The sequence below is a fragment of the Mytilus edulis genome, chromosome 7 (genome assembly GCF_963676685.1).
Source record: "Mytilus edulis chromosome 7, xbMytEdul2.2, whole genome shotgun sequence".
Classification (NCBI taxonomy): Eukaryota; Metazoa; Mollusca; class Bivalvia; order Mytilida; family Mytilidae; genus Mytilus; species Mytilus edulis.
In genome coordinates this window covers 76,909,968-76,933,105 of record NC_092350.1, presented here as the reverse complement: position 1 = coordinate 76,933,105, position 23,138 = coordinate 76,909,968, and the positions used below count along the sequence as shown (strand labels likewise).

The following is a 23,138-nucleotide window of genomic DNA, read 5'->3' as shown; positions in this document are numbered from 1 at the left end:
TCGAATTGGCACATAATACAACGAAATGTCACTCTTGCATACAAATGGCACATCAATTTAATTAATTATCTGCGAAATCGTCCCCCACCTTCAATGATGATTATAAATTATAAATATAACCAAAAGTTGTTAATCTATAGATAGTTAAGACTAATGAAAGCTAACCCAATGTAAATATATTTCTTTGCAATTTTTTTAAACTTCCTCAGAAAAATACTCGAGCCACTTGACTTTCATAGCTCAAAATTAACGTTTTTACACAGTATTTGAATAAAGTAGTTGAAGATTATTCGCTTCTCAAAGTGTAAGACGCAATAAAAATCGTATGCTTGCACCATCCTACCGAAATACGGATTTAATTAAGTCATGAACATTTCGACATTTCTTCGTATATTTTGAACAAAACCGGTTTTAACCAAATCACAAGTACGTGTTAAGATCCGACTAATACCTATTTTCCTATATGGTCAGGTAAAGTTGCTAAAACATTTTATTTCCCTGTTGAATTTAATTGTAACAATCGAAAACAATTCATAACGCACCGTACATGACAAAACATAATTCAATCCATGTAAAGTAGCGCAAATCGATCATTGAAAAGCTGTTATCAAGTTTTACAGATTCAATAAACCTTCAATGATTTCATGTGAAATTACAGTAAAATTGAACTGATTTCTAATTAAAAGATTAATAGGTTAACATAGGGACACCGTATTCATATGTTTATTACTAGTAGCAATAACAAAAGTAGAATGACAGGTTTACTAGAATCCTAATTTTGTAGTGGGTTAAAATTCGAATTTACGATGTTTAAATTATTTCTAAAAGTTATTTTTATTCATTCATAGATATTTGCTGGATCTCGACGGACTACTACAATTTGTTTGAGCAAATCATTAAATACAAGCGGATTCCAGTTTATCATAGAAGTATTTCACTTATTTTGAATGAATGAGCTGTCAATCAAATACATAAAGAAATATAACATGTGAACATAAATTATCATTTTGAATATACTATATATACATGAAGGACTCGGAGGTGCGATTGGGATGCTTATGTGCGAAATCATGCTGAAGTGCGATGGTCAATGCCGAAGTGTGATGGTCCGTTCGCTGATATGCGATGGCCATTTAACGCATAATGGCTAGTTAGAAATCTACAGATGTGCAGTTATTATAACAAAAAAATCATTATCATCGTCATCATCAACATCATCATCTTCATACGTCATATAGACTGTGTATATAATACACAGCAGTTACCTCAACGACTCAATCAACAATATACAAGTCAAGTGTCATTACACTTTATCATTGTTAAGTTGGTTATGTAGAAATAAACAAACAAATCCATTTTTTGTTTTGATTCTTTCTAATATTAGTAAATCGAGATTTATAATCAAGATGGAGCAAAAAACTCAAGAAATATCAAATTATAGTTTTGAAAAGATAAAGAATTAATAAAATATAAAGTTATTAGGCATTCAAGAAATAAGAATCCACCAAGAATTTGAAAGCTTTCATATCAATTTTCAAAGCCGTTATTTACTATTTAATTAATTTCTCATGTTTTCTAGTACAGCTTTTACATGACTGATGATTGTGTAAGATAGACTTACTCCAATATAATACATATAATTAAAGAAAACAAGTCGGTACAAATACCATAACATGAAAAAGAGATGTAAGAAGGTTCGGATTAATCATATGTCAATTGTATATGATTTGTAAGAATTATGATTGCAATAAGTGCGAGAAAGTCAAGTAGTTTTTATCTTGTGTTCAGTGAGTTCTACGTACTACCTTTTACTATGGTCATATATGATTACTTTATATAATACTTACTATAATAAAGCAACATAACTTTACCTACAGAATGTAAAGAAGTGAGCGTTATCTAAAAGTCTAAAAGACCTAACCTTTTAATAAATTATATATTCAAGCACAAGTCATTAAAACAATAATTAGATTGATAATAAATCTTTGAACTGTGTAAAAGCACAATTGTGAATGCCAAATGAACAAAATAGGTTATACTAGAACATACCCGTGATATCGCGGGTCCGTGACTAAATTAAAGTATATAACTATGCGTAAGCCTTATTTAGTATTGGTATTGTCATCTGATAAAGTCATGTCGATTATAAGATACACCGTTTTCTCTGCTTTCAAACTCTTTCTGTGTGAACCCCAGTGGCGGATCCAGAAATTTCCATAAGTGGAGGCCCACTGACTGCCTAAGAGGGGGCCCGCTCCAGTCACGCTTCAATATCCCTATATAAGCAACCACATTTTTTCCCAAAAAGGAGCGGGACCGATCCCCCCCGCCCCCCCCCCCCCCTAAATCCGCCTCTGTACCTGTCGACCTGGAACTTATCAATTATTGGTAATATTTATTAGTTGGAAATCAAAAGGTATTGGAATAGAGTATTTTTTTATTTTATTTAAAAGCAGCATTGTACTATGGGAACAGTATATCTAACAATATATGTTCCTGATTAGTTATAAATAAAGTTGAAATCTTTGATTTGCTGTTTTACCTCATGCTCGCTAACAAATTGAAAACTGTACTTATACGCCTTATTTTAAGTCCAGATATTTAGCATTCGTATTGTTATATACGAAAGTCTTACTGATTAAAATATTACAATAGGGAATAATTTGACAATGATTGAATTTAGTAGTGTCAACCCTGTGATAGCAAAATCCTAAATACCCAGTTAAACTTTGGTGGTGTGCCTGTCAGATGCGGAACGTACAGATAAGATAATAGGTAACAGATGAATATACTATTGATATCGGTATCGGATTCGGATTCGACCCGGAACTTGTTAATTATTGGCAATATTAATTATGTGGAAAACAAAAGGGTCTGGAGTGGTGTAATTTTTAATCTACACCATTATCCTATATAAGCTATATATAAAAAAAGTAAAATCACAAACATACTGAACTTAGAGGAAGATCAATTTGGAAAATCCATAATCACATGGCAAAATCAAATAACAAAACGCATAAAAAACGAATGGACAAAAACTGTCATATTCCTGACTTGGTACAGGCATTTTCAAATGTAGAAAATGGTGGATTAAACCTGGTTCTATAGCGCTAACCCTCTCACTTTAATGACAGTCTCATCAAAGTTGAATTCTTTGATTTGTCGTTTTTACCCGATGACGGCTGACAAATTGGACCTCGTTATTTTAGTATTATAGATAAGTATATGATTTTAGAACTGATCTTAAATGATAAGCATTATCCAATCACTAGAAACGATAAACATCTCATTGTGACCTAGTTTAGGCATAAAACGTTTAAACATCCTAACAAATGCCTACACTTTTGTGATCGGTTATCCTTATTTAAAATGCCTACACTTTTGTGATCGGTTATCCGTATTTAAACATCCTAACAAATGCCTACACTTTTATGATCGGTTATCCTTATTTAAACATCCTAACAAATGCCTAAACTTTTGTGATCGGTTATCCTTATTTATAGCATCCTAACAAATGACTACACTTTTGTGATCGGTTATCCTTATTTATAGCATTTCAAACACAAAACACCTTTAGTTTATGTTTAAAGAAAAGTAGATAGAAGTGGCATCATATTGATGAGAAGTTTGTATACTACATTGATATGTCAAAATTTGCATTGACGAACGGAACTACCAACTATCATTATCATAACCTTGAAGAATAACTACTCTCTAATTTAACCAACACAAACATTGTGTTCATCAATTTGGTTTTGTCTGGTGTTTATTAGATTACTGGATCTAAAACCATATATATTCTCTGATGGAAACTCATTGTTTACACTAGAGAATTGACAAAACATTTTAAATCTTAAAACAAAAACCCGAGGATTTCCCCCACAACAAATTGGTCAAATTTCAAACATTTCCGAATGATTACTTACTTGTATTGTGAGTAATTTCATTATTTCGGTTTTTCACAGGAACCAAGAAATAGTGTTGCGTAATTCTGTCAATACAATATTTATTTTAAAATATCAAATGGCAATAATATACGTAAGATGACCCCAAAAACCAAATATAACAATTACTTACCTGTGTACCAAAATCCTCGGATTAATACAATAGGAAAGGTCAGAAAATCGTCTGAAATTAAGTTACATCAATTACTTTATTAAAAACCTTTTTCACGACAAGTCTACATTTAACATGTTTAACAGTGATAGATAATTTTATATGTACAACATTTTAGCTAAATAATTCAGCACATTAAATTAATTGTTCTTTGATAACTATGGCCAAAACAGATTATTGGTGTGCTGGATTGTAGATATAACCAAAGGAAAGTTAAAAATATGACAACTAAAATTATCCCTTTTGTTGTATTTTGACTCATCATAGATACCAGGATCGAATTTTTATATTTGCGACAGCCGCGCCTTTCGTCTACGTAAGACTCATTTTGATGTATGTTCTTTCATAACTTTGGAATCATATCTAAAGGAAGTAGCCCCAAAACTCTGGAAGCCAATTTTTATTGCTGATGAAATAGAGGCTTCGTCAAAAATGTGTAAAGCCCTGCAATATAATATGTCTTCAAGGACACTTTTGTAACTTTGGCATCCAGCACAGGGGGAAAATCCAGTTCTAAAACTTTGGTTGAAATTTGGGTCTTTTGACAATTTATGTAGCAAGAGTATTAATTTCAGGTTGAATTTCTTTCTTGCAATAATATGATAGCTGCGGAACGTTTGTCTTGCTAGAATCAATACATCCCCGCCTCCCCCCAAAAAAGCATCAATCGTGCCCGTTAACATTGTACTTCATCATGAGTTAATGATTTTATATCTGAATTTTGATGCATTATATTAAACCCTGCAGAGTCAGATCATTGCCACTCTTTTCGTTTTGAATTTTTCTTGGAGGTCGATATTTTTTGTAATTTTACTTTACAATGATGGTTTGGAAAAATCCGGGTTACCTTAACTCTCTAAACTACTCATAATTAGTAGATGTATACCCGATTGCTTTTGGTTAAACTATTGGAGCTTTTTGGCTCTGTCCATTAGTGCGCTTACTACGAACACAGAGATTTCGGCTTTGAGTTCCAGAGGTGATCATGTAATTTTCTAGTAAGAACAAAGACCACCGGCTACATTTGGCACACTACTCAAAAACACAACGTTGTTTACAGATGCCATCTAGCGTGCTGATCTGAAGACTCATTGAGGTATGATACCTGCTACTGTGTGGATTGCTACTCTTCATTAATAAAGAGATTAGCCTGCCGCAATCGGTTGAATTATGCTTGGTTCAGTAATATATATACATTGCTATGTATATCTCAAACAGAAAAGTGATTATATTACTTTACCCCTAACCCCCACCACCACACACACACACAAAACAAAACAACCCAAAAACAATGCATGAACAGTCAGAATCAGAGTGTTAACTATGAGAGAGAGAGAGAGAGAGAGAGAGAGAGAGAGAGAGAGAGAGAGAGAGAGAGAGAGAGAGAGAGAGAGAGAGAGAGAGAGAGAGAGACTTACCTTCTGGACTCGGAGCGTATATGTTTACAGTTAAACTCCACATTTTTCTTTCGAACGTTATCCAAAGACATCTAACGAGTACCGTTTCTATCCTATTTATAACACTTGTTTTAAAAATCTGCAAAACATTAAAGCTTATTTATTTAACCGATAAACAGTTAGTTCTATAAATTTGAATAATGTCTTTATTGGTTATAATTTAATCTCGTTTTAGTAGTTCAATACATAACTATCATGCATTGTTATCCAGTTATAAACACGTATGGGTCTGATCTATGCTTATGTCAACTTACCCAAAGAGTCAAGAAAACTTATCTCATTGTTTGGCGTCCGTCGTCCGTCGTCCATATTTAGTAACAAGTAACGTATCCACTAAAACTGCTGGACCAATTGGTACCAAACCTAGCCACAAGCATAATTGTTTTTTTCTAGTTTTAAAATCTAGTCCGTTCATATTTTTTAGTTTTTAATATAATGCTACTATTGAATCATATTTGTCAACAAAAAACTATCTTACATACTATAAAATAAAATTTAAGAGTCCTTACCGTTACGTTCCTATCTGTTAAGTTACTATATTCAACTCTCTTCTGTAGTGAACAATCGTCAATACTGTATTCTAATGTAAAGTCTTCTCTTGCTGAATAAATTGTGGTTGCTATGTTTGTTACTTCGATTTCGCTGATATAGACAGGACCGGGACCAAAATGTAAAACCAAATCAATCTGTAAATAAATGGTAAATGTGGATAAATAGATACCGACTAGAATTTTGAAATGTATGGTTTACTTGTATAATTTAAACAATTAGCGAAATCCGGCGATCTTTTCATAAAAAAGAGTAAAAAACTCTCAAGTCATACAAATTTCAGTACAAATTATGATCAATTTTAACAGATCATGTTTGGCGTTCAGTACTTTTAAACGCCTTTAGTTTTATGTTGTGAATAAAAAAAGGTATTGGATAAACTTCAATGACAAAGTTTTAAGCATGTGTAATAGTATCATGAGTATAAGCCGGTACTTATTTGATTGTAAAAGATATTTTTTTATATAGATGATGTGTATACTGTAGAACAATGGTGTTTGATACCAATTTGAAAGTATATGTCAATACAAAATTCAATATGAACGTTTATTATATTTCATAAGACCAAACTTACCTCAACCGTCTTCACTCCGGAATATTGAAATGATTTAATCAAAACAGTTTGATATGGTCCAGCATTTTGGTTTTCTAAAACAAGATGTTCACACAGTATTGGAAAACAATCTTCAAAACATATCATTTGTGCTCGTATCAAAACAAGTTAGACAACTAAAATCAAAATCATTTCAGATGGTAAAGACCATTAAAAGCAATATTTATTGGCTTACTGGTCTTTTGCCTCGGAGTAGAACAAAGACGTCGAAGAAAATTATAAATCCGTTCCTCGTTCATTTAGAACAAATAAGAAAACAACCATGACAATCTCCTGTCTTTATACAAGATATCTACCATTATAAAAATCCTTATAAAGAGCGAGCTAAAGCTGCGTTTTCGTTTAGATGTTGAGATGTTCGAATGAACTATTTTAAAAGTTCTTACTACAATTCATTCTACAGTAAAACTGATCTAATACGAAACAGAATCAATGTCATACCTGATAAAGCAGTGAACGAATCTGACGCATTCATTGGAATAACAAAGTAGGGACGTAAACTGTTGCTATTGTTTCTTATATTTCTATCAGTGACCGCAAACCAGCCTGTAGGCGTCGGTAACAAAGGACACATGACAAACTGGTAACCAGGAATACTGAAAATAACATTTAGTTACGAAGCTACGTGTTTCGTTCAAACTGTATCCTTACTGACATAAAATGTAAACATATATTTAAAAAAAATTAAGTTGATAAATTACGATATTGATAAGTAAAAGGCTAATGTTCTGACTTCCTCAGGTAGAGTTGACCTTAGCTGAATTTGGCTATTCTTTCTATGCAACTCTTTGTCATATAACTTCTAACGTTGCTATCTTTGTTAACATGTTTTGGCTTTATTTGTTTAAGTTTTGGTTTCAGCATTTCTGATAAAGATAAAACCCAAAAAGTGCTTCGGGACGTTCGAAAGTCATGAAGTGATATTTTTATCCAAAACAATTAGAATATTCCATATTTGTCAGTGCACTTTTATCTTTTTATAAAACAATCGTCAATATTTTAGTAACTTTCTGTATCTAATCATATTATACTGGGGACTACATAATTTTTTGTTTATTTAAGCAAAATACACTGTTGGCGGTTTTTGTGTGCAAACCAGATGGGAAAAAAATTAGAAAGTATTTCAAAATAACTTTACTCCAAATTGAAATCGCTGTTTGTATATGGTCATTTTTATAAATTTACTGTATGCAAAAGTATGAATTATTCAAAATACGGAGGATTTTTTTTATCCCAGGCATATATTACCTAAGACGTATTTGGCACAACTTTTTGGAATTTTGGGTCCTCAATGCTCTTCAACTTTATACTTGTTTGGCTTTCTAACTTTTTGTAAACTGAGCGTCACTGATGAGTCTTATGTAGATGAAACGCGCGTTTTGGCGTATTAAGTTATAAGCCTGGTATATATCATTGATAACTATTTCTGTCAGTTATAACTTACACGGAAATGTTTTTACAACACATGATGTGAATTTCGACGATTGATGATTGCTATCTCTTCAGTGATGCGTCATGTTCATTTTTTAAAAACCTTCATCCATTTGATTTTTACACTTTGATTTTGAATTTTCCTTGTAGTTCGGTATTTTTACTATTCAATTTTTGTCTCTGGTACAAACATTAAAGCGCTGGTTGACAACAAGTCAAGCAAAACCCGGACAAAGAATAAGAAGTATGCATGGACATAAACTCATCATAAATACCAGGACTAAATTTCGTATATACGCCAGACGCGCGTTTCGTCTACAAAAGGCTCATCAGTGACGCTCGAATCCAAAAAAGTTTAAAAGGGCCAAATAAAGTATGAAGTTGAAGAGCATTGAGGACCAAAATTTCTAAAAGTTTTGCCAAATACAGCTAGGGTAGTCTATGCCTGAGGTAGAAAAGCCTTAGTATTTAAAAAAAAAATCAAAATTTTTTAACCAGTTAACTTTAAAAATAAACGTTTCTTTGTTTAAATTTTTGGCAAAAAATAACTCATTAGTCATGCCATTAAATATATGATTTCTGTATTCGGTGTCGTCTCTACCTACGCTCGTTTTGCTTATATATTATTCAATTAGGCATCAAACCTCTGCATCCAGTGTTGAGATCTTCAGACAATACCAAACAATGATGGGGTCTCATTGGGGGGATCCGATCCCGGATCCCGCTTACTGTTTTGTCAGATTCCCGTATCCCGCTTACACTATGTACGTAAGCAATTCTCATTTTTTTGTCATTTCCCTGGTCCCGCAAGACCTCATTTCCCGTTTTTTACGACACAATAATTTGACTTTCACGTTTCACGCTTACGAAAACTCGGCAATCCCGCATCACGCTTAGACCCCAATGAGACCCACAATGATGGTAATTTATTATCTTATTTTGAATACAAATTATTGTCCAGTTGACATTTTTTCTTCATAACTTGCTAGGTCCATTTCACAAAAGTCAAGTCCTTCTGGCGTAAATATAAAATTTCAATCATGGTATCTATGATAAGTTTATTTACAACCACTGGGTCGATGCCACTGCTGTAATTCCCAGAGGGTATCACCAGCACTTTTGTGTTGACTTGAATAAAAGAGGGACGAAAGATACCAAAGGGACAGTCAAACTCATAAATCTAAAACAAACTGACAAGGCCATGGCTAAAAATGAAAAAGACAAACAGAAAAACAATAGTACACATGACACAACATAGAAAACTAAAGAATAAACAACACGAACCCCACAAAAAATTAGGGGTGATCTCAGGTGCTCCGGAAGGGTAAGCAGATCCTGCTCCACATGCGGCACCCGTCGTGTTGCTTATGTGATAACAAATCCGGTAAATAGTCTAATTCGGTAGGTCACATTCAGGAAAGGGAAGGGGATTGTAGTTACGACGTAAGGAACATATCCGATATCATTTGTGATGCGGTTATTCCATAACGGTCAACCAACTCGTGATGGCGTCCGTAAAATTTACGAAGGGATGATTTCAACTTCACCATTTGGAACTCTTGGTTTAATAGCTTCCTTGTGAGCAGCAACCCTCTATCAAGAAAATCATGATAGGAAATACAAGCACGGGAATATCGTATCAATTGGGAGATATATACCCCGTATGCAGGTGCTGCTGGAATGTTGCTACTTAGAAATGGAAAGTTCCCAATTGGAAAGCTGAAATCATAAACGTTGATATGTTCATAATCATAAATTAACTGTTTGTTGAACTTTGAATTTTAAAAAATACTAAGGCTGTTCTACCTCAGGAATAGATTACCTTAGCTGTATTTGGCAACACTTTTAGGATTTTTTTACCCTCAATGATCTTCAACTTAGTACTTTATTTGGTCTTTTTAACACTTTTTGATTCGAGAGTCACTGGTGAGTCTTTTGTAGACGAAACGCGCGTCTGGTGTAAATATAAAATTTCAATCCTGGTATTTATAATGAGTTTATTTAATTCTTACGAAAATAAGCTGAGATCGGAGATTATATTTAATAATACTTACTTCCATTTTATACTGGTGTGACTGGATGAAATGACAGGAGAAGAAGTAGCAAGAAGTCTCTCCGGTATCATCCATGACTGAAACACGTCTGATGAATTTACTGTATTAAAAATCATCCAAAAATGTAAATCGCCAACACCATTAAACAGTAACAGGGCAACCTAATAAAAAACAATAAAATCAAGGTTCTTCGAATTAACAACAATAATTTCCGCACCATGAAATATTCATATGACTTAAGTTGAAATGCTCCGTTAGAGTTGAATCCCAAACCCTGTCAGGAATTGTAATCATAATTGAAATTAACATTACTCTTACGTTACATGATAAAAAAATCGTTCTTAGTAGAAGTCATGCTTGATAGAATAAAGAAATGACTTAATTTGTACAATGAAATTTTTTGAAGCAAAGTCGTCATTGTTCGGGTATCAATTACCTCATGTGGTGGCTCCAGAAACCAGTCATCAACCAGAGCACTTCTGAAATTCCCATGAGCTATAACATCATATACTGAGCTCAAATGTTTATCGCCATTCGGATCATTGTCACTATAACCAGACTCCCAGTAGTCTTCCATATTTGTATTTGTTTCTTCATTCAGCACCATCAAGTTATAAATTTTATTGACTTCTGAAATAAAAATTAAAAACAATTTCTTCCGTCATAACATGCATAACGAAATTGAGTGTGTCTGCTGCCAAAAAAAACAATATTTTCATTAATAACATCTTTTAAGATCAATGAATATTGCACACTTCATTAAAAATCATGTAATAAAAGATAGCTTGGTGGGTTATTATAAGACACAAGTATTTGAAACATTTTAACATTGACGAGAAAAATATATCTTTTGATTTCACATGGAATAATTTATATGAGGAAAACGAAATGTTTGCAAAGCTATCAAAATATGAATGACAAAAAATATAGGTTCTATCATCTATCAAGATTATTTTCTAGAATGATGAGCAATATTGCTGAGGATATAAACTGCAAGTTTATCCAATTTAGACAATAGTAAGAGCTTTTGATAAAGTTGATAATTGCTTTTTGTGAACCATCGAACGCAACCATGTTCATAGATAGCTGTCTTATTGAAAGTTATAATGAAACTTCATACGGCATAGAAATAAACTTCAGTTATAAAATAGAGAATGGAAATATGGTGAATGTAGGGAAAGAGACAACAGCCCGACTAAAGAGCAGAAGCCACCAGTGGGTCTTTTTTACACAACAAGTCTCATATCCGGAGTTTTAGATGGCCCCTATTCAAAGGTGTTTACCAGTTCAGTGAAAATAGACGTCATAATCTTCTTAACATATAAATGAACTAAGATTTTTCTTTAAGATACAAGACTAACAAAGGCCTCAGTTTTTAAACTTTTTTTTTGTTTCTCGCTTTCGAGTTATAAAGTAAAATGTTTAGAATATTTTTAGGTGTCATTAAAATATTTCAAATTTCCTAATTTATTCTTCCCTAAAATAAAGTTTTATGAATATTGGTTTTTTAAAGCCTTTCATACGCCCTTTATTTATGTTTTTTTTTAAATGAAAAATTAACAGGACAAAAACTTAGGTAGTTCAAATGTTTTACATTTAAATAATTTTAATATTCGTCCTTTTTATAGCAAATAAATACTCAAAATGATTGAAAAATCGTCCCCTAACACGCATTTAGAACATTTCCTTTACTAATTGGCTCTTATCAAAGGTCGAAATTATAAAACAAAATACTATTAAAGCATAATTTGAGCATAAAAAAAATTACCTGACACAACGTCCGAATATTTCCACAATAAACACAATAATATAATTTTCCTTTTCATTCCGAGAGTGTAACAATATTTTCTGTATGCAGAAAAAATATATATTACAATTTCATTATCCACAATTCAAGCTCTTTTTATAATAATTTTGTGATTTCCCGTCGCTTTATATTTCACGTTATTTGTAAATTTATTTTGAACAGTTATTTTCATTTTCCAAGTCTGTAACTGTAGCAGTAAAACTGCAATTGATCTCTTGAATAAAATCTATCAAATCTAGAAATTATTCAGTGCTATAATAACAATCGATGTTGCAACATGAGAATCACATTTTAAACAGATTTCAGTCGAATAAAACATTAGATAGAAATGTTAAATTACGTTTCGGTTTCAAAAACATATCATACGGGAATTCAAGATATACGAGATAGTAATGCTTGACAAAAACTCACTTATGCAATAGTGTTACAGTGTTTGATGATTAAACTGCAGTAGGAATTTCGTTACATTTAGATAAACGAATTATACATGATTTGATGCACGATATGGACATCAGTAAAACAATCATTATTGGTGCTCACACAGTATTTGGTACTGGTCAAAATAATGATCCTCGTGAACTTGCACTCCACCATCAGTAACATTGACCAACACAGTTGTAATACCAATTATATGGTATTAATTTGATGCATCATATGCACATTTAGAAGGGAAATATAAATTAAAACAAAACTTCAGCAGTGTTGACTACTGATGAGAAAATTATAAATAAGAACAAGAACTGGCAATTGCAGTATTGAAAAGGATTAGAAAAAAGAGGGGCGAAGATACCAGAGGAACAGTCAAACTCATAAATCGAAAATAAACTGACAAAACCATGGCTAAAAATGAAAAAGGCAAACAGACAAATAATAGTTTACAAGAAGCAACATAGAAAACTAAAGACTGAAAGTCAAGTTATTGTGTCATGAAAACGGGGAATGAGGTCTAGCGGGACCCGGGAAATGACAAAAAAATGAGAATTGCTTGCGTAAATAGTGTAAGCGGGATACGGGAATCCGACAAAACAGTAAGCCGGATCCGGGATCGGAACCCCCCCCCCCCCCAATGAGACCCCCTGATATCATCTGCGAAACGGTTACTCCATAACGGTCAAACAACTCGTGATGGCGTCCGTAAAATTTACGAAGGGATGATTTCAACTTCACCATTTGGAACTCATGGTTTAATAGCTTCCTTGTGAAGTGCAACCCTCTATTAAGGAAATCATGATAAGAAATACAAGCGAGGGAATATGGAATCAATTGGGAGATATAAACTCCGTATGCAGGCGCTGCTGGAATATTGCTGCATTGGAAAGTTCACAACTGGGATGCTGAAATCATCTCGTTTGTCGTAAAGTTTTGTTTTCAACCGACTATCATTGTCAATTTCTAGATGTAAGTCAAGATATGAGGCCGACTTAACTGTATCTATCCTGTATCTCTATGGGATAGATGCGTTCAACATAGTCACCGGATGTCCAGGACCGATTGGAGAAAAGCACACTTCAGTACACTCCGCACAAAAGATATTAAAAACAATACGTAACTCTAAAGTAAATTCAAAAAGAAGAAGTCCATTAAAAACTGACAAAATCAAACGTCAGACTGTATAAGCAAACGGAACGAATAAAATGAATGTATTTAAATACAGTTTGAGTTACTTTTCCCGTGTAATTGGTCTCAAACATATCCAACATCATGAAAACATGGTAAAAATGGGTTTAAACATTCTTAGTTGTTTAACTGAAATTGTCTGATATGTCTGATATACACTCACTACAACGATTTTTATTTTTTGTTGTTGCAGAGCATTTAAGAATTGAATGCTTCTTTTTGCAACCGTTCATTGGGGCGTAAAAGCGTTGACCGAAGTACATTTTACGCGCTTCATTCTAAAAATGTGCGCACGGTCAACGCTTTTACGACTCTATGAAGTTACAAAAAAAAGCATTCAATACACTTATGATTACATTTTTTAGCTAGGATCATGAAAAAATGATTTTTATTAAGTTTTTATTTGATTTACCTGTGCACTTTATTGTGGGAAATCGTGTTATCATGAATGATAAATTTTATTGTGTAATGCGGGGTTCACACATTGCCGATTATTGATCCCGTTTGAGATCAGACAGCGATACGACACGAAAAGTGAAAAAGTCGGATTACTATCCTCAATTATCTGGAATGTCCTATCATTGTCTGAACGCAGTGGTTTAAGTTCGTAATAGAATCATACGGGTCGGGAAGGGTCTGAATAGTTCGGCGAAGCACCCCGACAGTTAGTTGCGTCACGTAACATTCGGGGAAACTCAGCCGATTTTGTCTAGTCGGATTACACTCGTGCCTATGTCGTGACAGATTCTGCTGTATCGGATCAAAATCTTAACAATGTTCTGTGTATTCTGGACGGTGTCCTGTGGAACGGGAATGATCTGGAGAAATTTTTCATTGCTGTTTTTCTACCGATTGAGTCAAGATTGCATCCAGATCTTGTCGATTGCGAACCGTTTTTTTCCGAAACAGTTCCGGAACAGTCCCGTTATTAATACAAAATTCGTCAATGATACCCACGTCAGAGTCCCGACAATTACAGAATACAATACGACTGAGACCAGACAAAGCCGTTTGAAACGCGATAGAGCGGACCGTGATAGTACTAGTATTACGTTTCGATAGTACCTGATCATCCCGAGTATGCAGACAGTTTTCGAACGGGTAACTTCCGTCAGCGTCCGGTCACTGCTAGCTGTCTGATCACTGTCTGATCTCTGTCGGATTACATTCGGTAGAATCGGAACGCAGTCGTGACAGACTCGGTCGAATTTTACCAGGCGAAAGATTGATTAAGGAATAACGCGAGATTGCAGTTAGCCAATTATCAGAATAACGAACGTATTATAATGAAACATTCATCTCATGTAATTATCATAAATTACATTCTCATGTAATTATCATAAATTACATTCTCATGTAATTAGTATAAATTGCATTTGCTTTTTACTATTTTTGAGTGAAAAATAAAGGGATAGATAAAGGCACAATCTTTCAATCAGTTTATTTGAGGTGTGGATCTGGTATGTCAGTAACTGCTATTATAGTCCCTTGTGAAGTTATGTAACAGTATCATTGTCATTTTGTTTCTTTTGCTACCTTTTCTGACATCGGACTCGGGCTTCTTTTATACTGAGTTTAACTGTGCGATTTGCTGTGTGTTTGTTTATGCTTCATTGGCTAGATGTATAAGAGAAGTGTTGAGATCTCACAAAACATGTTTAACCCCACGCATGTTTGTGCCAGTCCCACGTCAGGAGCCTCTTGCCTTTGTTAGTGTTGTATGTTTTTAGATTTTAGTTCATTCATAAGTTTTAGAGTTTGGTGTCCATTTTCATTGAACTAGTTCACATTTTGTATATGGTCTCGCTGTGTTGAAGCTGCGGCTGGTTTTTTTTTGCTCCTTGTTCAGGTTGTGATCTCTTCGACACATGCTCGGTTTCCATTCTCAATTGTTTTTTTAATCGTTATCATGAATTTAAGATCTTTTAATTTTAGTTGTCTCCTTATATCAAATAAACTCATTACTTTATAGCTTTGGATTTATACTTTAAATAATAACTTTAATTGCAAAAATCTGAGTGCAAAATACACCCATATGCATGGGTCAAGCAAAACAAAATACAAACATATAATACAGAAAGTTAATTTAAACAACCGCTTACATTTTACCTGTCTGTGTTATTGAAACAGTAGGTGCAGACTGTTAGTATTGAAAATTTCAAGTTCAATTATGTAAGTCGATAAATATAAAGAATACATAGAATGACATATTCGCTGGTGTTAAACTGATAATCGTAACTGGAATTACGACGATCCCAATATGGCGACGGCAGAAATAGGTAAAACCTTATCGGTCACTTTTCTACAATGAAGTTCGATGTTGTCAAGAGTTACTCTACAATTGCTTAAGCGCTCAGAAAATTTTCGTCGAAAAAATCGGGATGATAATCGTAACTCGATGGCATTTTTCTCGTTTGATAATCGTAATTTCATTATCGGATAATAGTAACTGAGAAATAATAAATGTGTCTTAAACCAGCTGCAATTGTTTGCACCTGTCCTAAGTCAGGAATCTGATGTTCAGTAGCTGTCGTTTGTTGATGTGGTCAATAAGTGTTTCTCGTTTATCTTTTTATATATATATATATATATATAATTTACAGATCTAACATTGTTGGGTTGATGTTTAGACGAGTTGTATATACATTATGTACACAGCCACGTATCACCATCATTGATGGCGATCCGATGGATACATCTGTTGTAGGGTTGTCACTGACTCAGACGTACTTATGAATATAATTATTTTCTGTGACTGTATCTTACATTAATTTGTAGGATCCTTTACTATAGATAATTTTGCTGATCTGTAACAATAACATCTTCATGCCTTATATATCATGTACTGTAGTACGCCGCTAGATTAAAACTGACGTGGAAAGGTAACACATGCCCACCGAAAGCTCTTTTTTTGAGAGCCCAGGTGGTCGTGTGGTCTAGCGGGACGGCTGCAGTGCAGGCGATTTGGTGTCATGATATCACAGTAGCATGGGTTCGAATCCCGGCGAGGGAAGAACCAAAAATTTGCGAAAGCAAATTTACAGATCTAACATTGTTGGGTTGATGTTTAGACGAGTTGTATATACATTATGTACACAGCCATGTATCACCATCATTGATGGCGATCCGATGGATATATCTGTTGTAGGGTTGTCACTGACTCAGACGTACTTATGAATATAATTATTTTCTGTGACTGTATCTTACATTAATTTGTAGGATCCTTTACTATAGATAATTTAGCTGATCTGTAACAATAACATCTTCATGCCTTATATATCATGTACTGTAGTACGCCGCTAGATTAAAACTGACGTGGAAAGGTAACACATGCCCACCGAAAGCTCTTTTTTTGAGAGCCCAGGTGGTCGTGTGGTCTAGCGGGACGGCTGCAGTGCAGGCGATTTGGTGTCATGATATCACAGTAGCATGGGTTCGAATCCCGGCGAGGGAAGAACCAAAAATTTGCAAAAGCAAATTTACAGATCTAACATTGTTGGGTTGATGTTTAGACGAGTTATATATATATATATATATATATATGTTGTGTACAAGTTATCATTTTGTAAAAATTTGTACAAAAAGTGCCTGTACAAATTACAAGTTGTACAATTTTTGACGAAAATTCACTTATAACATGGAAGTAATATTGAAAGGAATAACATCGTCGTCACTTCAAAGGTTTCATCTGCGTTACCGCCCATCTTTCGATAACTCGTTAATTGGTTCAATATCTGGCATGGAAGTTGATTCTCCGCATCTGATCGATCAAATCACTGACACTTAGAGGTCATTTTCGTGTTCACGGAGAATTACGAACAGACAAGATTTTGTCGTATATACGTGCGAAGTAACCCGAATAGTCCATTCGTTACATTCCATTGATGTACCCTGCCGAATAGAGTCATTCGTTAAATTTTTATTTTAGTCCATTTTTTTCCTATTTTTGGTTAGTTTGATCTTAATAGTTTAAACCGACAGCTATCACATACGAAATTGGAGAACAAGGCTGGGTCATTTTCAATTTTAATATTTACAGACAGTTAAAAAAAACCATTTCCGTAAGTTAAGAAGATGATGAAAAAATACGAAAAATCTAAGTCTTTCGTGTATTAGTCAATTAAAATATTCACAATTCTAAACGGTTCTATCCTTCAATTTAAGTTCTTGATACATAAACTAATTTGTGTAAAAGTGAATTTGCCGCAAGACAGAGCCTATTTCGTCGGTTTGTTATAATTTTATATATTAATGTGCATTCCACAATAAATATTTGTAAAAAAAATATATATATTTACGAAAATTTTATCCACTTTTTAGTTAGTTTAAACAATATTTATTCAGATAAATCAACATTAAACATATTATACAATGAAATAATATTAAGGATTCAGAAACAAGCTTTTTAGTTGTCCAGTTTCAATAATGTAATGACATTTATTACATATACATAACTTGAATTTAATACTTGAAAGTAACTATCCTTTTTTCAATCTCGATAAACTTTGCACATTTCAACAGTAAAAAAAATTGTGTCTAGATTTGCCTACATTATTTTGTTAAACATCATGTGAAACCTGATCGATTCATCGGTATTTAACTGTTTAACTCGGGATCCGCTTTTAACCGGAAAATACTTTTAAAACAGTTTAAAACAAACGGTAAAAAGCAAAAATATGCTAAATTATATACAATTTTCCATGCTAAACTGCTGTAGTTTGAACAATTCTCGGCCGTTTTTCAAGTTTTTTTACATCATACGACTTCTTTCTGAAGGTGCAGGTTTTATATGATACAGCGCCACCTTCTTATTAATAAACATCGGATTTCACACAGGTACTTTATAATTACCGGACTCGATAAAATCACGTGACTGATAAGAAATTCCAGATGCCATTTTACAACCGCGGTATCACAGATAGTAACCAAAGGGGTCTTACCGCTGAGACAATAATTGGATAAAATCATATGACTTTAGTACAGGGCTCTGCAGGCCGTTAATACATGATAATTAGTCGATGTTATTCCTTTTAAATATTACTTCCATGCTTATAACAAGGAGGTTATATTAAAAGGAGAGTGAACACTCTGCTTGATACAAAATTAGCATCCCCAGGATAGCAGTTCGCTCAGAAAAAAATGATAAAATTATAAAGAAACCGACATGTCTATCACCCATGCTCTTGACATGGCCCTCTGTAACCTGGAAACCTGGCCCAATCATACTGCGTCGATAACATGTAGCGGAGCTAATCAGTAGCCAGGACCCCAGGCTAGGCCCTCTCATGTATCGGGCTGTTACCGCGAGTAGTTCGGGCTATTGGATAAATGGCATATGTCACGTGATTGTTATCAGTGACTGGGTCATTAAAGTTCAGGTGTATTTTTAGTTTATGATGTTTATGATTTGGAAAAAGATTTGACGCGCAATTTCAAAATCAACCGTCTGTCTACGGTGAAAAAAGATAAAGAAATGACAAAGTTATGAGGGCCCGGGTTTAAAGGAAAGTTAGTGAGCGATTTTCATCCGATTTTTATTCAACACTACGTATACATTGCTTTACACAAAGATTTTCGCTTCACCTGTCAATTTCTGCTTATGAGAATATGAAGGTAATAATCATAGAAAATATACAAATATGCAAAGTACTTTAGTTACTGTGACCGGTAACGACCGGAAGGAATATTTGCAATTGAAACATAGAGAAATTTATCGGGAACAACGTAAAAGTGACTTTCTGTTATGACTGTTGATATTAACATTGACGGCAATGAGACGGATATTCGTTTTATTTCTATTGGTAATAAGTTTACTTTTAACATAAAATTTTAATTTTTAATTACTTAAATAAAAAATATCACAAAAAATCTGATTAACATTTCAATAATTGTATATCCGGTCAGTTTATTTCCGTTCTTACTCGGGAATGTAATTAGGACAAAATCTCCCTCTGTGGCAGAGTTGATCTCAACTAATTAACACCCACTTACATAAAAGTCGGTAACATTTTATGTGTAATTATCGTCTTTCGTCCTCTCTCCTTCTAATATAACCTCCTTGCTTATAACTTGTACAAAAATAATATGAATTTTGATGAAAAAAGCATTGATACACACAATTGGTATTAAATGACCATACAGTACATCTTATCTACAAAATATAAAATTGTCCTTTATGATTCGTTTGGACAATTGATTGAATTCTGGCATCAGAAATTGCATCATTTGACTTTCACATTTATCTCTTCCTAAACTCTGCCACGGCTAACTACTTTGGAGTCATTTGTTTTAATAAGTTGCTAATTATTTACATTCTTTTACATGTTCAGTCATTTACTCAATTGATGTAATAGTGTAAACATGGATTGCATTGTTGATCACAAGGAGAAATTTGTGCAAAACGTTCTAAATCTAACACAGAATGATAGACAAAAGAACAAGTCTGTGTACCCCAAGGACAAGCATAATCGGCTCATAGTTAAATTGGGAACGATACTGATATTATAACACCGATCATTCTTGCAAGGAAGTGTGCACTGTGTGGACAATAGATCCAAGACTAATATCTCACCGAAAAAACAACAAGTGACTATCATAACTTGTTGTTTGGGGTTAATGTCATTATACATATTCCTAAGTATAATATATGATCGTGTCCAAACCTGTCCTCAATATATTTAAGGCGTAATTGTTGAATCTGGAGATTTTGATTACCAAATCAGAAAAACTGTATAAATTTGAACAGGATATTTATGTCGTTAAATTGAAGCTATGAAAGACACATTTTATTCACAGTAACTGTTCTTGGGCTTCAACTTTCGCATTTAAACAGCCTTTAAAAATCAGGTTGTCAGGAGTTTCTTTAATGTAAATGCATAGGCGGGTACAGTACTTTTAAATGTAAAAATGTGAAAGTCAAAAGATATTGTGCTGCATTCCCGATGCCATCTCAAACGAAAGATACAGAATTAATAGAGTATTTGATAAATATGGTGAACGGTGCGGTCATTAATGAGCAATACCGCAATTCTGTTGTGTGTATCAATGCCTTTTTCCCCAAAATATATATTATAAAATATTGTACAAGTTATAAGTGAATTTTCATCAAATATTGTACAAATTGTAATTTTTACAGGCACTTTTTGTACAAATTACAATTTGTCCAAAGTAAAATTAAATACAAATTATAATTTGTACAATTTTTTTGTACAAAATGATAACTTGTACACAACATATATATTACACCGTTGGTTTTCCCGTTTGCATGGTTTTGCAATTGTAATTTTTGTGGCCCTTTAATTTTTGTGGCCCTTTATAGCTTACTGTTCGGTGTGATCCAAGGTTCCGAGTTGTTCTTTGACCTATAATGGTTTAGGTGTCATACCACCAATTACTCCCTCAAATTTAGAACGTATGTGAAAGTAGGCCTACTCGGACAAAAAATAGTGCATTGGATGTCATTGTTCACCTAAACTAACCAACAAATTTGCAGAAATGAAAGTTTTGTTGAAAGAGAAATATATTAAGACCATTTTGAGCCAAAATTTACCTGTCTATGAGTTTGCATTAAAAATTGAGGATTAATGCGCTCCATAGTATACTAATTTAAGATTTCCAGAAAACCAGGGGTTATTTTTAGTGGTACCTCCTTTCGGAAGCTCTCTGCTTTCTTATATGATTTTGAATGTATGTTGAAAATTGGCATGCAGAAAGGTGACACCTGTACAATTCAGGATATACCTAGTTTCTATGAAGTTAAACTTAAGGTAAAATATTTAGAAAGCTGTGAAAATTGCAAAATTTGGTTGAACAGATAGGGACTTTTAATTGGTGTATGGTGGTATGACACCTTTACTTTTATAAATTGTGACTTGGATGGAGAGTGTCTCATTTGCACTCATACCACATCTTCTTATATCTACTTCCAGCTTTTCAATGGTATTTTTTTTGGTGTAAAACCGCCATGTTTAGTTAAACGATGACATTTATACAAAACAAAACTATATGAAGCAATTTACAGGTTAATATCTAGGATACTTATATTTTTCGATTTATAACTGACAACAATATGCATCACCTGTTAATATATACCTGTTAAAGATATGAACAACGAAGCAGCTGTCGAGTCAGTTATTGTGGAAAACAGGGGCGGATCCAGGATTTCAGATTAGGGGGGGCGCAATGTTAAAATTTTGCCGAGCGGATCGAGGCGAAAAATTTTTTGAGGTATAATTATCGAAATTATTGGAATATTCTTCTAAAGAGAGTGCAATGTAGATATCTTGCATTGCAAGCAAAACGTGGCGAATATTTTGTGTTAAAATAAGCGAGAAATTAAAGTTTCAAGCTAAAACCGCATAAATCCACCCCTGTCAATCTACAATCACCATAATTAACAAGAAATGTGCGAGTTTCAATTCATTGACTCAACAATAGCTCAACTGACCAATATTAGATTTAAAAAAAAACGGTCTACTTTTGCCATAGATTTTTCATTGTGGAGGTCGTGCCAAACTTTTTATGTACATTTTTTTTTTACAGCAAACCACTAAATTCAAAATGAGATCTTTATTTTCATGGGATCTTATATGGAATACGGAAATACGAGTTGGAACCTTGATCGTTTATGCATGCTTCGGCAAACTTTACAGGTTGCAATTAAGTGAGAAACATATATTGATACAGATATATTAAATATTGATACAAATTAATAAAAACTAACCTTTCGCTTGAACCAGTATTTCTATCTTTCATTAAGAAAGAATTTAACCAGTTACCTTGACTGTTTTCTTCGCTGTGCAATGATGAAATACCCAACCCAACCGCGGGTAGGGAACTTTCACCTACTTCGTTGGAAAGTGAGTTAGTGATGTTTTGGAGTTTCGATTATCAAAGAAATTGTTTATAATTTATAAATTGTTTTACTTTAACTGCCAATTAAAGCCTATGATATGTGTCATCAAACGCAGTACCGCGTTTGACACCTTTCTTTGAAGTATACCATATTTATGATAGAACTTATAGATAAACCGTAGGTCAGTATATTAGTAATCACATTGGTTCTGTTAAACTTACTGTTTTATATACTTCTTTGAATGATAAAACAGATTGCAATGCGACGACATTATGTTTCGTCGTCTGTTCAGATACTTTATTGAGCTAGAGACAACCCATGCTTTGCAAATTTTAGGGGGGGGGGGCGCACGCCCGCCACGCCCCCGCCTAAATCCGCCCCTGGAAAATAGAAATATTTTTATTTCTCTCAAAGTTTTAATGGTGTGTGCGCGTTTATGGTTTTGTGCGAAATGAACAAAATTTTCCATTCAACAGTCTTTTGTTGAAGGTCGTACGGTGACCTATAATTGTAGTTTCTGTGTCATTTTTACCTATTTCTGCCGTCGCATATTTGGATCGTCGTAATTCCAGTTACGATTATCAGTTTAACACCAGTTTACCTATTATTCAAGATGAAATACACATTTAAAGTCTACTGT

General features: G+C 33.7%; 1 protein-coding gene across 4 annotated transcripts in view; it reads right to left on the bottom strand.

Moving 5' to 3' along the window:
• The window catches only part of LOC139482255 (uncharacterized), a 51,185-nt gene extending 28,049 nt beyond the window's left edge, over window positions 1-23,136 (bottom strand). Inside the window, exons 1-9 of one of the 4 annotated variants that reach the window (XM_071265993.1) lie at window positions 23,031-23,136; window positions 10,657-10,850; window positions 10,221-10,381; window positions 7,177-7,331; window positions 6,697-6,770; window positions 6,083-6,259; window positions 5,535-5,652; window positions 4,078-4,128; window positions 1,848-1,871 (exon numbers count right to left, since the gene is read on the bottom strand). In XM_071265993.1, coding sequence (XP_071122094.1) covers window positions 1,848-1,871; window positions 4,078-4,128; window positions 5,535-5,652; window positions 6,083-6,259; window positions 6,697-6,770; window positions 7,177-7,331; window positions 10,221-10,381; window positions 10,657-10,827 — 931 coding nt within the window. In that variant the 5' untranslated portion in view covers window positions 10,828-10,850; window positions 23,031-23,136. Of the gene's footprint in view, window positions 1-1,847; window positions 1,872-4,077; window positions 4,129-5,534; window positions 5,653-6,082; window positions 6,260-6,696; window positions 6,771-7,176; window positions 7,332-10,220; window positions 10,382-10,656; window positions 10,851-11,988; window positions 12,402-23,030 lie in introns of those variants that run through there. The other 3 variants (XM_071265991.1, XM_071265994.1, XM_071265992.1) reach the window with 3 other exon arrangements.
• Between the last annotated feature and the right edge of the window lie 2 nt (window positions 23,137-23,138).